This window comes from Dendrobates tinctorius, unplaced genomic scaffold (assembly GCF_039654945.1).
Source record: "Dendrobates tinctorius isolate UK_male_01 unplaced genomic scaffold, ASM3965494v1 ptg000089l, whole genome shotgun sequence".
NCBI lineage: Eukaryota > Metazoa > Chordata > Amphibia > Anura > Dendrobatidae > Dendrobates > Dendrobates tinctorius.
Window position 1 is genome coordinate 19,915,429 of NW_027361757.1, and position 15,368 is coordinate 19,930,796.

The window sequence follows — 15,368 nt, forward strand, 5'->3', positions numbered from 1 at the left end:
GGTGGCCCCTCAGGGTCCGATTTGATGGGCGTGGCCCCTCAGGGTCCAATTTGGTGGGCGGGGCCACTCTGGGTCCGATTTGGTGGGCGGGGCCACTCTGGGTCCTATTTGGTAGGCGGGGCCAATCTGGGACGCTCCGAGCGGTCAACAGCTGGGAAACCCCCCCGATCGCTACTAACAGGATCAGTTCATATGGCAGAGGAAACTTTGTCTCGAAAAGCCGACCCAGGCCTCCCCAAGCCCTCGCCTGAGGACTGACGAGCATACAGGACGGGGGATGTGTAGGAGGAGGAGTCCCCACAGTGTGTCCGGGCCGGAACCAAAGGGGCCGTCACCAAGGTTCCTAGGGGGACTGTTTCTGGGGGACATAATTAGGGGACGGACCGCAGAGACTTCTAGAAAGGGTGGGGGAGGAGCTAATATTAAAAGGGGCTGAGGACGACGGCAGACTGCAGAGCAGGAGAGAAGACGCAAGGGAGCCAGAGCAAGGGCCTTCGCTAGAGACCAAAGAGGAGAGCAGTGACAGGAGAGACGGAAGGGAGACTCACCATGGGCAGAAGGGAAACGGCACCAAGCCGTCCAGCAGAGGAACACCGACCGTCCACCCGCACTCCCAGCGGCCGCCACCCCCCGAATTCAGCCCGTGGTCGAGGCCTGTCCGCTGCCGCCCGCAGCCGTCGCCACCCCACTTCAGCCCACAGCTGCGGCCGGCCTACTGCTGCCCACGGCCGTTGCCGCTCCACTCCAGCCCGCGGCCGCCGCCGCCTCACCTCAGCCCGCAGCTGCAGCCTGCCCGCCGCTATCTGCGTTCACCGCCGCACTCCAGCCTGCGGCCTCACCGTTGACACCCACGGTCCCCATAGCGCAGCTCTGGGCTGCGACTGCGGCCTGCCTGCAGCCACTCGAGGCCACCGCTGCCCGTTCCCATCTTGGGGCTGCGGCTTCCATTTTCCAGGCAACACCGCCTCCGCCGGGGGGCGCTACGCAGAGGAACTCTCTAAGAGCCTGCTGTGCCCAACCTCGCCTGGGGGTGGGAACGCCGAAGTCTTCGCCAAACCCTCGTCGGCTGGGCCTAGCGGCTGAAACGCCGAAGCATCGCCGACCAGTACTCTGCCAGACATCAGAGAGGATAAGTGACACGTTGTAACTAAGGACCCGTAGCAGGCCATACCGCGGCCCTATAGTGACTGGCCTTTGCCAGGTTAGTAGTGTTTGCATTACCAGTGTATTCTTGTGTTGATCCCTGCGAGGACAATTGTTAGCTTGTTTGGTTGCTCAAGATAGCCCCTATAGGCATCTATATATATAAAAGTTACAGTTTAAACCGTCTCACGCCTCGTCACTGCATCCCGCGTACCTGCGAGTACTACAGGCATAAAAGGCGATAAACTCATGGTGTGGCCACCATCTTCCCCTGACCTCAACCCTATAGAGCAGGGATCCCCAACTCCAGTCCTCAAGGCCCACCAACAGATCATGTTTTCAGGATTTCCTTTGTATTGCTCAAGTGAAGCAACTATCACCTGAGCAATACTAAGGAAATCCTGAAAACATGATCTGTTGGTGGGCCTTGAGGACTGGAGTTGGGAAACCCTGCTATAGAGAACCTTTGGAGTATCATCAAGCAAAAGATCTATGAGGGTGGGAGGCAGTTCACATCCAAACAGCAGCTCTGGGAGGCTATTCTGACTTCATGCAAAGAAATACAAGCAGAAACTCTCCAAAAACTCACAAGTTCAATGGATGCAAGAATTGTGAAGGTGATATCAAAGAAGGGTTCCTATGTTAACATGTAACTTGGCCTGTTACGATATTTTGGAGTTAAACAGCTTTTTTGTTCAGTGAATGTGACCTCCTACTGCTGCAAATGCCACAAATGATCATTTTCATTTCTTTAAAACGTATCAAATGTTTAGAAATTCTACTGTGCCTAATAATTTGGAACAGTGCATTTTGAGTTTTTATTCATTTTGGAGATTATACTGTTACCATTGGGAGGTTTCCTCAATAAAATTCGATGTATACTCTAACGGGTGATGACTTTTATTAGACTGACTGTTATTTGCACCGACCGCTTAGGAAAATCAGAGAAAAATATCATTTGCATAATAATTTGGAACATGGTGTACTAATGATCTGGGAGTAAAATCCCATGAGGTAGGTAATAATTTCCTCATGTTGGTGGGTAAAGTTCCTCAACGTTCCACAAACTATCTGACTAGCTCCCTTGAACTAGTTCCCTATTCCTATTTTTTTATGACATCTTCTGTACATTGGGGCAGGGGGCAGGCCTGGGAGGGGGTTGGGTCTTCTATTCTGGCTTCTGTGTTTCTACAGGTCACTGATGATCTGCCTCCGTTTTGAAACTTCACGCCGCCATCATTGGGTGGATGGCGCATGCGCAGTTCCCGATTTACATGTCTGGTCTTTGTGTCTTCTGCAAAATGGCACTGAGTCGGCGCATACGCAGATGGAGACCTCAGCTCAGATCTTGGATCTGCGCATGCACCGACTCTGGCTCCATTTTATTGAAGACCAGATGTGGAATCTCATGCTGCATTTGCACCGCTCACTGAATGATGGCAACGGCGTGAAATTTCCAAACCAAGTGAGGTCACTGGATAATCAGGGATCTGTAGAAAACTGAAGCGCAAATAGAGGGGCCGGAGAAGACCCAACCCCTGCCTCAATCCACAGAAGTCATCAAAAGATTCCTTCAACAAAAGTATCAATTTAATAATTGTAATAGCGCCATTATGGCCATACCTTCACTTTATAGGTATGGCCCTTGCATACGACTGTACAGCCATGTTGTGAGTCTAGTGAAGAATAGCTCTGTAATTCAGATTTTACAGAAACATTTTTCCTATAGAACAGTGATTCTTTTTCCTGAGAGCCACATTCAACTCTGAGAGGGTTGCAAGCCACATCCACCCCGCACTGTCCCTAGGTAGTGAATGGAAATAATCACACTCTTGTTTTAACCCCTTAATGTCTGATATATTCACCTCCCCATTTGGTGTGGGCTCCGGTGATGAGTCCGCACCTTTTCCGGCCCATGATAGCTGATCTGATGAGCTATCATGTGCCCCTAATAGCTGTGAGTGGAATCGAGATCCACCCGTGGCTGTTAACATGTTAAATGCCGCTGTCAAACTCTAAAGATATGTGCACACGTTGCAGATTTTTCCGCACGGATTTGGCTGCGGATTTTTCCGCACGGATTTGGCTGAATCCACAGGTAAAATGACCTGCGTTTTACCTGTGGATTTAGTGCAGATTTCCTTCGGATTTTTTGCAGATTTTGTGCGGATTTTGCCTGCTGATTCCTATAATGGATGAGGTGTAAAAATGCTGCAGATTTCGCACAAAGAATTGACATGCTGCGGAAATTAAACCGCAGCAATTCTGCGCTGAATTTTCCGCAGCATGTGCACAGCGGATTTGGTTTTCCATAGGGTTACATGGTACTGTACACCGCATGGAAAACTGCTGCGGATCCGAAGACAAATCCGCAACGTGTGCACATACCCTAACAGCGGCATTTAACATGCATGCGCAGGAAGCGCATCATTACCTCCTCCTGCAGCTTCTAGTCTCCCATGGAGACTATTGAAGTAAAAAAAAATATTTTTTTTTAAATATAAAAATTCAAATCATCCCCCGTTTTCCCCATTCAAAATAAAACAATTATTTTTTTTTTTTTAAATCTACATATTTGGTATCGCCACTTTGAGAATCGCCCGATCTATCAATATAAAAAAAGAATCCAATCTGTAAACGGCGTAGTGAGAAAAATGCCAGAATTACGTTTTTTTGGTCTCTGCAACATTGCAGTAAAATGCAATAACAGAAGATCAAAAGATCGTATCTGCACCAAGATGGTATCAATAAAAACGTCAGATCGGCGAGTAAAAAAAAATAAGCCTTCACCCAACCCGAGATCACAAAAAATGGAGACACTATGGGTATCGGAAAATGGTGACTTTTTTTTTTTTTTTTTAACAAAGTTTGAATTTTTTTTTCCACCACTTATCCCTTTAATGACCAGTGGTATTTTTTGGTTTTGCATTTTCATTTTTCCCTCCCCTTCTTTCCAGAGCCATAACTTTTTTATTTTTCCGTCAATATTGCAATGTGAGGGCTTGTTTTTTGCGGGACGAGTTGTACTTTTGGACGACAGCATTGGTTTTACAATGTTGTGTACTACAAAACGGGTAAAAAATTCCAAGTGCGGTGAAATTGCATAAAAAGTGCAATCCCACACTTGTTTTTTGCTTGGCTTTTTGCTAGGTTCACTAAATGGTAAATCTGACCTGCCATTATGATTCTCCAGGTCATTACGAGTTCATAGACACCAAACATGTCTAGGTTCTTTTTTTATCTAAGTGGTGAAAAAAAATTACAAAGTTTGTTAAAAAAAAAAAAGCGACATCTTCCGAGACCCGTAGCGTCCCCATTTTTCGTGATCTGGGGTTGGGTGAAGTATTATTAATTTGCGCACCGAGCTGACATTTTTAATAGCACCACTTTTGTGCAGATACATTCTTTTGATCGCCTGTTATTGCATTTTAATAATAATAATAATAATCTTTATTTTTATATAGCGCTAACATATTCCGCAGCGCTTTACAGTTTGCACACATTTTCATCACTGTCCCCGATGGGGGCTCACAATTTTAATGCAATGTCACAGTGACCAATAAAACGTAATTCTGGCGTTCTTTTTTCTCGCTACGCCGTTTAGCGGTCGGGTTAATGCTTTTTTTTAATTGATAGATCGGGCGATTTATGTGTGATTTTTTTTTCGTTTTATTTTGAATGGGGCGAAAAGGGCGTGACTTAACCTTCAATGTTTTCTTTTCATGCTTCAATAGTCTCCATGGGAGGCTAGAAGCTGCCATAGCCTGATCGCTCTGCTTCTTAGAGGCGATGAGCAGATCGCCTATATGTAGCAGAATTACAGCATTGCTATGAGCGCTGAGCACCGGGTGGCGCTCATAGCAATGCAGCATAAACAACCATAGAGATCTCCAGGAGACCTCTGGTTGTTATGCCAATGCGCCGCTGACCCCCGGTCACTTGACGGTCAAAAAGTTTTTTCTAATGTCTAATCTGTGTCTCCTCCCATTCAGTTTCATCCCATTGCTTCTAGTCTTTCCTTGTGCAAATGAGAATAAAGATGATCCTTCTACAATGTGACAGCCCTTGAGATATTTGTAGACAGCTATTAAGTCTCCTCTCGGTCTTCTCTTCTGCAAGCTAAACATTCCCAAATCCTGCAACCTTTCCTCATAAGACAGGGTTTGCAGACCGTTCACCATTCTGGTCGCTCTTTTCTGAACTTGCTCCAGTTTGTTGATGTCTTTTTTTAAAATGTGGCGCCCAAAACTGGACACAATATTCCAGATGAGGTCTGACCAAAGAGGAGTAGAGGGCAATAATGACTTCACGTGATCTAGACTGTATGCTTCTGTTAATACATCCTTAAATTGCATTTGCCTTTTTTGCTGCTGCATCACACTGTTGACTCATATTCAGTCTGTGAGCTATTAGTATACCCAAGTCTTTTTCACATGTGCTGTTGCTTACCCCTCCCATTCCGTATATGCTTTTTTCATTTTTATTGCCCAGATGTAGTATTTTGCATTTTTCCCTGTTAAAAACCATTCTGTTAGTTGCTGCTCACTGCTCCAGTTTATTTATATCTTTTTGAATCCTCTCTCTCTCTTCTCTAGTATTAGCTATCCCTCCTAGTTTTGTGTCATCAGCAAATTTAATCAGTTTACCCTCAATTCCTTCATCTAAATCGTTGATAAAGATGTTGAACAATACAGGACCCAAGACAGAGCCCTGTGGTACCCCACTTGATATATTCTTCCCACTGGATGTGCAGCCATTTACAACCATTCTTTGGACATTAAGGGGTTAAATAAAAGAACCTAGACATGTTTGGTGTCTATGAACTCGTAATGACCTGGAGAATCATAATGGCAGGTCAGTTTTAGCATTTAGTGAACCTAGTAATAAAGTCAAACAAAAAAAAAGTGTGGGATTGCACTTTTTTTTTTTTTTTTTGCAATTTCACCGCACTTGGAATTTTTTTCCCATGTTCCAGCACATATATGGTAAAACCAATGGTGTCGTTCAAAAGTACAACTTGTCCGGCAAAAAAAAAGCCCTCACACGGCCATATTGGCGGAAACATCGAAGGCTTTTGTGTCTGAAATATGTACTCGGTCGTCTAAAGTTAATGTGGACGGCACCTTAAAGGGGTTGTTCAGTGAAAAGAAGTTCCCACTAAGGCTGGTTTCACATTAGCGTTCGATCACGCAGCGCATCGTGCGCTATCGGACGCACGTGCAATGTTCCCCTATCTTTAACATGGTGATCGCAGGGTCTTGCGAATGTACGCGCTCTTCAGCGTTTAGCGTGCGCTGCGCATTTTACAGGTGTGTGCCCAGACACGCCGTACGCTACAAGTTGCATTTTTTTCCGGCGACATCGTTAAAAAAATCGCGTGCGCACGTGTGCGCACAAAAATAGCATTACAGTCTATGTGGTCGCTGACGAGCACTTGGCACCACGCACGTCAGCGCCTTATGTTCGCATGCGATTTGAGTAAACAATGTCTAGACACTGGTCTAGAACTCCCCCTAAACAAGCAACATTGTTTTGGAGGAGTGTAGATAAAAGAAGGTGTCTTCAGGGTCAGACAATTACTCTACAGAAAGCCTTGCAGAGACCAGACAAGCACCAACAAGAGCATACAAGTGTGGATTCAAGCTTCAGGAGCCAAAATGTGAGTATTCTTAAACATAATGTCTGTGTGTCCTGTACAATTTTATAATGTACTAATGTATTTTTTTTTTTCTTTTCAGCATGTCTTCTTCTGGATCACTGTATTCGCCATCTCGGCAAGAACTGGCCAAGCTGATCGTGAGGTGAGAATCTTGCTGCCTTTTGGTAAGTATAGCTGCCTCTAGAAATGTCTTTTTTTCTTTCTTTACAGACATCGGACACGGGCAGTGAAGATGGAGTGCGGGAGCGGTCTGAGCGGGAGGATTCTGAGCGGGAGCAGCGTAGTCAAGTCATGGCGAGGAGACGCAATGTGAGTATATATATTTTTTTTTTTCTGTCTTTATTTATCTTGCTTCTTTTCTGTTTCTTTTTGTATCTTTTCCAAAATTCTAAACATTCTATATTTTTTTTCTAGGTTCCACAACGGGATGACGAAGTCTACATCGACAACGAGCACCTTATCCGCCTTGTTGAGGAGCGTATCCCGTTGTGGGACAGCCGTGACCAGCAGTACAAAGACACAGTGGTGACCCGGCAGCTCTGGAATGAGGTGGCCGCAGCGATGATGGATGGCTGGGACAGCGCCTCTGCAGCTTCAAAAAGGGCGTTCAGTAAGTATAAAGATGCTCTGTGATACTGCATTGATTTTTGGACCTGATGGTGCTGATGTGTTTTTTTGCAAGATATATTCTTGCATTAAACACACCAATGCCTTGTGGAAAACTGTGATTAATTTGTGTCTTCAACTGCTGCATTGATTATTGGACCTGATGGTGCTGATGTGTTTTTTGCAAGATATATTCCTCCGTCTCAACAGTGACTGCATTCTGTCTGGAATTGTATAGGTGCATTTTTTAATTTTTTTTTTCCCCGGACAGTGAACAAAATCCGCACACGTTGGCGCTCGATGAAGGACCGCTTCAACACTGATGTTCGTGCTGAGGGACTGGTTCGGAGTGGATCTGCGGCAAGGCGCAGAAGAAAGTACCGCTATCATCACGAATTGGCTTTCCTTAGACCGGTCCTTGCCAGCAGAGCGTGTTTTTTTTGGTTTGTTATTACTATGTGCTTTTCTATTCCACAGGTGATGCTTCTTGTAAATGCATGATACTCATGGTTTCCCTTTCTTTCCACAGCACTTGGAGCAGCACCCTGCAACCTGTCCCAGGAGCGGTTCTTGATCGATCGACCACGGACCCGTCCCAGCCATCCGACAGCCAGGAAGCATCTTGCAGGTCAGCAACACAGACAGCTGGTGACGAGGAAGCTGGTCCATCAGGTGTTCCCCTGTCCCAGGTCTCTGTCACTGGTTATGCGGGCACTACCCGCCAGCGGCAGAGGGCCTTGGACAGGAATGTCATGCCCGAGTTCATGCACTTGAGCAAGGCCTTTCAGGCCAGCCTCAAGGCACTGGCCGCCAGAACAGAAAGCGTTTTTTCCCTGATGGAACGTGGTTTTAACCACATGGAACACCGCTTCCACTCTGTTGACCAGCACATTGACCGTCTGGAGGCCGACCTCAACAGACCAGCGCACCATTTTTTCAGTAAAATTGAACAAGGCATGGTGGAACACCTTAGTCCTGAGCAACAGCTGAGTGTGTTACAGGCCTGCAACACTGCTTACTTGCAGGCTATGCAGCAGAATCGGTATGTTCAGCAGTCAGTGGTGTCATTTCCAACAGTTCCACCGCTGACTCGCTTTACCACACTACCGACTTCTGCTGCATACCACTGCACGGCCACCTGCATTCCCAGCGAAGCCGGACATCACTACACCACCTCAAGTCTGAGTGCTGCTGGACACTCCTCCGCCACCACCACTATGGCAAGCGCTGCTCCGGGATGGAGCACCACCACCGCCACAGCACTACCAGCTTGGAGCCAAACCACCACAGAACCTGCTTGGGCCACCGACACCACCAGTCAACACCAAAGGAGCACCGCCAGCACTCCTCAGCAAAGGAGCACCGCCAGCACTCCTCAGCAACGGAGCACCGCCAGCACTCATCAGCAAAGGTGCACCGCCAGCACTACGCAGCAACAGAGCACCGCCAGCACTCCTCAAAGAAGCACCGCCAGCACTCCGCAGCAAAGGAGCACCGCCAGCACTCCACATGTCAACATAACCGCCACCAATTCTCCTCTGAGTCCCCCAAGAACTTTGGATGAGTTCCCAGACAGGCAGCCTCCTGCTCAGAGAACCGACCCAAATTTCTCTCCTCTAGGAGCACCGCCACTTCTAGCAGCACCGCCACCGCAGAGCAGCAAAGGGGTGATCCGCATTGCCTATTAGACAGGGCAACGCCACTGTCCACCGTCACCAGGCGGTCAACAAAAGTAAGGCGGTCACAGGCTGCAAGTCGGTCCGGGCAGGATATTCCGGCGCCAAAGAAGAAGAAAAAAAAAAAACTTTGTCCATCCACCGTCTCCTCCTAATGAGTCTCAAGCTGGCTTAATGTCCATTCCAGAGCTCCCTTCCCCCACCTCCAGTCGTTCCTCGTCTCTCCACACACCCAAAGTCTCCCAATCTTCCCCCAAACGTCATTCCTAATAAAATCTTTTTTGGTTATTTTTTGTTACAAAATAAATGTGTACTTGTGCTTTCAAAAAATTTGGAATGGCTACTGTGTCTATCGCCGACTACACACACTGCGCCGTACACTTGCAACAACATATATCTCCATTACTGTTTCTTGTGTGAGACATGTTTCTTGTGTCAGTCTTGGAGATATGTGTGATGTCAATAAACCAAATCTACATGACTTGCCTTTTCAACAACAGTCTCTACATTCTAGTAATATTGCACATACTCAATCCAGCAGGGTTCCCCAACTCCTGTCCTCAAGGTCCACCAAAAGATCATGTTGTATGTAATCCTCTTTTTTTTAGGGCTCTTGTGAAACAGTTAGCAACGGAGCTATGGATTTCATTACAGCATAATCTGTTGGTGGACCTTGTGGAGTGGAGTTGGGGAACCCTGCTGGATCCAGTCTGTCTGTTTAATATTACTAGAATGTCGACACTGCTGTGAAAAAGACAAGTCATGTAGATATGTTTTGTCAACAAAACCAATCTCCAAGACTGACACAAGAAACGTCAGTAATCGAGATATCTGGTGTATTGCACACACTGAATTGAGCAGGGTTTCCCAACTACAGTATTCAAAGCAAACCAACATAGCATGTTTTTAGTAATTAAATTTGAGTTAAAAACAATAAAAAAACAAAGTAAACATGATATGTTGGTTGACATTTAGGATTAAATTTTGAAAACCATGGCTATAGAGGATGGTGTTGAGTGCAAGGCATATCTATTGTTCTCATTTAACTATTAGACAAAAAGGCAAGGAACTATAGATATACCTTGTAAATAACCACAATCTAGATAGTTACCTACTCTGGAGTATTAGTGAAATCATGATGCACAAAACACAGCATCATAAATTCACTGATACACCTGGCTACTTGCTAATGGTATTGGGAGTGTAAAAACAGAGAATGCACTCAGTACAGGTATCAACAGTTTTTTTATTAACATGCAAAAAACATACAATAACATTTTTTTAAGCCATTTGCTCTTGCCATTCCACCCGTCCTACATCTGAGTTGAAGTATGACGCAAATTGGTCTCTCATTTGGCCAACTTCAACGGATGACCTGAGAGGGTGCTGTGTAAATTCAGGCAATGGATTAGGGTCAACATCATCAAGATCAAAGTTCAGGTGCTCTCGAGAAATTACAAAGTTATGTAGAACAACACAGGCCTTGACCACCTCATCCACTGTTTCCAGTTTCAGATTAATAGCTGTGCCAAGAATGTGCCATCTAGATACTGTTATGGACGGCGGAACGCACCTAATAAAAATAATAGGTGCGTTCGCCGCCCAGGGTCCACCGTGCGGTAGATGGTAAGACCGCTGCTGGACAATGTCAGATACCCCAATAGATGAAGTAATGCGCTCGTGTTAACGTCAACCGAGCGGCAAAGACCGGCTCTGTTCAGACACAGAGACAAGTAAGCAAATAAATAGAAAGGCGCTGACCTTGCTAAGCACACAAGGTAACCAGCGGGTGGTGTCGCAGCCGCGAACGCCAGAGGACTGCTAAGCGCAGGCGCGGCGGTAACTATCGCCGCTAAACGACGGTACTGGCAGGGCAGACTCCGACGGGCGCTAGTGCTAGGTGCGGTAAGCACAGTAGCAATTGCTAGCCACTACCTGGTGCTGACTATTACAACACTCGGTCACCACTCGTAATATCAGAGGGTAGGGGTTTCCAATAAGTCAGTCACCAGAACATGCATCCATCACCATTCACACATAGCATAATAGGTCTACACTAGCGCATAGCCGAGCCGCCATACGGGCCTTTTATAGCTATGCGCTTCCGGGACCTTCCAGTACCCTGAAAAAGACCAATCAGATCTGACACAGGACCTGAACATGTGACCCCTGCTCTCCAGTGAGAGGTCACCTTGCGGGCATGCCCAGTAGCATGGCATGAGGACTTAGTCTCTGGAGCGGTTCCCTGGTTGCGCTACCATTGCTGCACCAGAGGTGGCAGCAACATCCAGGCGCTGTCAGAGCAAGTCTGAACAGCACGCCTGGCTCGCCGTGATTACTGAGCAGCACCCGGAGCGGTCGGAGGAGAATGGGAGACCGCTGGATGTCTGGCTCTGGATTCCCGCTGTGCAGTGTCAGGAATCCGACGCCTAACATTACCCCCCCTCCTAAGGCCCCCTCCCCTCTGCGCTTCACTGTGCTCAAAAGCCGCGATCAGGAGCGGTGCGTCGATGTTTTCCACCGGCTCCCAGGTCCGAGCCTCGGGCCCATGACCCCTCCAATCCACGGACAAACCTGCGCCCAACGATGGCATTAACCTCAAACTCGTCAGACGACAAGTCTGACGACCTGGCCGATGACTCAGAAAACCGGGCCATGTGAACTGGTTTGAGGAGGGACACGTGAAACACGTCCGAAATGGCTAAATGTGGAGGAAGAGCGAGGTTGTAGACCACCAAGCTAATTCGCTCGAGGACCTTGAAAGGTCCAATATATCGCGGAGCAAACTTAGGGGACTCGACCCGTAGTTTGATATTTCGGGTGGAGAGCCACACCATGTCGCCAGGGGAGAAGCTTGGAGCGGGTCGCAGATGCGTGTCGGCGGACACCCTCATCCTTTCTTTAGAAGCACGGATAGCATCCTGAGTGCGATCACAAATGTCCCGGGCCTCCACTGCCCAGTCTGCCACCCTGGAGTCAGTGGAGGACACTAGCATCGGAACAGGGACGCGTGGATGTTGACCGTAGTTTAGGAGGAAGGGCGTCTGACCAGTGGAATCAGCCAGCGCATTGTTTAGGGCAAATTCAGCCCAAGGTAGCAAGGATGCCCAGTCATCCTGCCTGGCAGAGACAAAATGCCGCAGGTAGGTAACCAAGGTCTGAGTGGCTCTCTCGACCAAGCTGTTCGTCTCGGGATGGTAAGCGGAGGACAGATTTAGCTCGATGCTGAGTAGGCTGCAGAGCTCCCTCCAAAACCGAGACGCAAACTGGGGACCTCAGTCACTCACGATTTTGTTCGGCATGCCATGTAAACGGAACACGTGCTTTATGAACAAAGTGGCAAGACCACGGGCGGAAGGCAGCCGTGCGAGTGGCACCAGATGCACCATTTTGGAAAAATGGTCGGTGACCACCCAGATGACCGTATTGCCACCAGACTTGGGCTGGCCAAATATGAAATCCATGCCAACCATCTCCCACGGTCTATCCGCCACTGGCAGGGGATATAAAAGCCCCGCCGGCCTCTGTCTAGAGGGTCTGTTCCGAGCACACGAAATGCATGCTTGCACGTATTCCTTAACGTCTTGAGCCATATGTATGCGTCCACCAATATGACCTAGCCAGGAGTTTTGTGGTCCGTTTATTGCCAAAATGACCACCTACCCTGGAGGCGTGTGCCCAGGCGAGGACCTCCAGCTGCAGCTGAGGAGGCACCAAGGTCTTGCCCGGTGGCACTGACTCGAGTGAAACTGGAGCCACGGTTGTAAAACTCTCCGGCGGGAGAATAAGCCGAGGCTCAGCCTCTCCCTCTTCTGCCAAAACCACCGAGCGTGAAAGAGCATCCGCACAGACGTTCTTCTCTCCGGAGAGATAATGCAAGGTGAAGCGGAAGCGGGAAAAGAAAAGCGACCATCTAGCCCGACAGGAGTTCAGGCGCTGGGCCGTTTGCAAATAGTCTTATGGTCCGTGTATACCTGGAAGGGAAACCGAGCCCCCTCCAGATGTCTCCACTCAGAAAAGGCCAACTTCATGGCCAGCAGCTCCTTGTCACCGATGGAATAATTCTTCTCCGCCGGTGAGAAGGTCTTTGAGATGAAGCATGGATGCTTCCGACCTTGAGCATCCTTCTGGAAGATTCTGGAAGAGGACTGCTCCTGCACCGAAGGAAGAGGCATCTACCACCAGAATAAATGGCTTGTTCACATCGGGACGATGTAAGATGGGAGCGCCAGCAAAGTGGGATATGATAGACAAGAAGGCCTTGGAGACCTGTTCTGACCAAGCATTAGGGTTAGCTCCTTTCTTGGTGAGAGCAACCAAAGAAGCCACCAATGTGGAGAAGTGCGGTATAAACTGGCGGTAATAATTTACGAACCCTAAGAAGCGCTGCACCGCTTTGAGTGAATGGGGTTCTTGCCAGTCCATCACCGCTTGTAGTTTGGCCGGATCCATAGTCAATCCCTGGGCTGAGATGATATAGCCCAGAAACAGCAAGGACTCCTGCTCAAACTGGCACTTCTCCAGCTTGGCGTATAGAGAGTTCGCCCGTAGACGGTCAAAGACCCTGCATACGTCCCTCCGGTGAGTGGTCAAATCTGGCGAGATGAGTATATCATCCAAATAGACCACCAAAGTAGACAGCATATCGCGGAAGATGTCGTTGACGAAGTCTTGGAAGACAGCTGGCGCATTACACAGGCCAAAGGGCATGACCAGATATTCATAGTGGCCATCCCTGGTATTAAAGGCTGTCTTCCACTCGTCTCCCTCGCGAATGCGGATTAGGTTGTATGCCCCCCCGTAGATCTAGTTTTGCAAAGATCTGGGCCCCTCGCAACCTGTCAAACAGTTTAGAGATCAGCGGAAGAGGGTATTTGTTCTTCATTGTTATGGCATTGAGACCTCTGTAATCAATGCAGGGACGTAACTCTCCGCTCTTTTTCTGAACGAAAAAGAACCCTGCACCAGCCGGCGACACCGACTTCCTGATAAAACCTCTAGCCAGGTTCTCCCAAATATATTGTGACATAGCTTCAGTTTCGGGGAGTGATAATGGATACACACAACCCCTAGGAGGTTCTGTGCCTGGCATGAGGTCTATCGGGCAATCATATGGGCGGTGTGGCGGGAGCGTCTCTGCAGATTTTTTGGAGAAGACGTCCGCATACTGATGGTAGGGTTTAGAGAGTGCGGAGAGATCCACAGGCACTTCAGTGGAAGCCACCTGAAGACTGCCCTTCAGACACTTTCCCTCACAATTTTTACTCCAGGCCAGTATTTTCCCTGATGCCCACTCAATATGAGGAGAGTGGCAACGGAACCAGGGAAGACCAAGTAGCACCTGGTCAATACCGTCAGGCAAAATGAGCAGGGACAAGATCTCTCAATGGGATGGAGAGATCGAAAGCCCGAGTGGGACTGTCTGATGTGTTACCTGGGTAGGCAAATGCTCCCCATTAACCACCATGATGGTCAATGGTTGAGGCAGCAACACCTGAGGGATAGCGTGTTTCTGGGCGAAGGTTGAGGACATAATATTCCCTTCGGCCCCGGAATCCACGATAACCTCTGCCTCCCAGGTGAGGGGACCACTTTATAAGGTACCCCGGAATACCGGTTTGGGTGAGAAGGGTTTCATGCTGGACTGACCACCTCCTATGACCACAGGGCGTGGGCGTTTTTTCGCCAGCAACGGACACGTGCTGGCCGAGTGCCCAACTTGTCGGCATTGGTAGCAACGTACATAACTACGCACCGGCGGTGGCTTGGAGTCGGTGCGGGACACCTCCATAGGTTCAGAGGGTGCGTGCTCCTGTGCGGGATATCTCAGAGGCTCGGTGAAGGTGGGAGCCAAATTAACCCTTCGTCTGGATTGTGCACGTTCCAACCTGCGCTCCGTAAACCGGAGGTCAATGCGGGTGGAGACTGCAATCAATTCCTCCAGACTTTTGGGAACTTCCCTAGTAGCTAGAGCATCCTTTACATGCTCAGCCAACCCTCTCCAAAACACCGGGACCAATGCCTTGTCCGGCCACTCTAATTCGGAAGCCAATGTCCGGAACCGGACGGCATAATGGCTGACCGAGAGTGACCCGTGTTAAGGACAGAAGTTGGAGAGAGGTGTCGTGTGTGACGCGTGGTCCCAAAAAGACCTGCTTCAAGGCCGCGAGGAACTGAGCGGCACCCTGAACCACAGGATCATCACGTTCCCACAACGGTGTAGCCCACTGTAATGCTCTGCCAGACAATAAAGAAACGATAAATCCCACCTTAGCCCGCTCTGT

The 15,368-nt window shown here is 48.4% G+C and overlaps 1 protein-coding gene across 1 annotated transcript; it reads left to right on the forward strand.

Annotated features, from left to right (window-relative positions):
• The first annotated feature begins 6,104 nt into the window (after positions 1-6,104).
• Positions 6,105-9,478, forward strand: LOC141098256 (uncharacterized). Its single transcript, XM_073585883.1, has 5 exons — positions 6,105-6,802; positions 6,882-6,944; positions 7,013-7,412; positions 7,680-7,851; positions 7,938-9,478. Exons 3-5 carry the CDS (start codon positions 7,364-7,366, stop codon positions 9,094-9,096), a joined length of 1,380 nt encoding a protein of 459 aa, XP_073441984.1. The 5' UTR covers positions 6,105-6,802; positions 6,882-6,944; positions 7,013-7,363; the 3' UTR covers positions 9,097-9,478.
• The last annotated feature ends 5,890 nt before the right edge of the window (positions 9,479-15,368 follow it).

Bases quoted from the DNA above. Each gene is read 5' to 3' on its own strand.
- LOC141098256 (XM_073585883.1), top strand. From the start codon at position 7,364: ATGATGGATGGCTGGGACAGCGCCTCTGCAGCTTCAAAAAGGGCGTTC. The intron at 7,413-7,679 runs GTAAGTATAAAG...TTCCCCGGACAG, and splicing joins AGCTTCAAAAAGGGCGTTCA to TGAACAAAATCCGCACACGT. The intron at 7,852-7,937 runs GTTTGTTATTAC...TTCTTTCCACAG, and splicing joins AGCAGAGCGTGTTTTTTTTG to CACTTGGAGCAGCACCCTGC.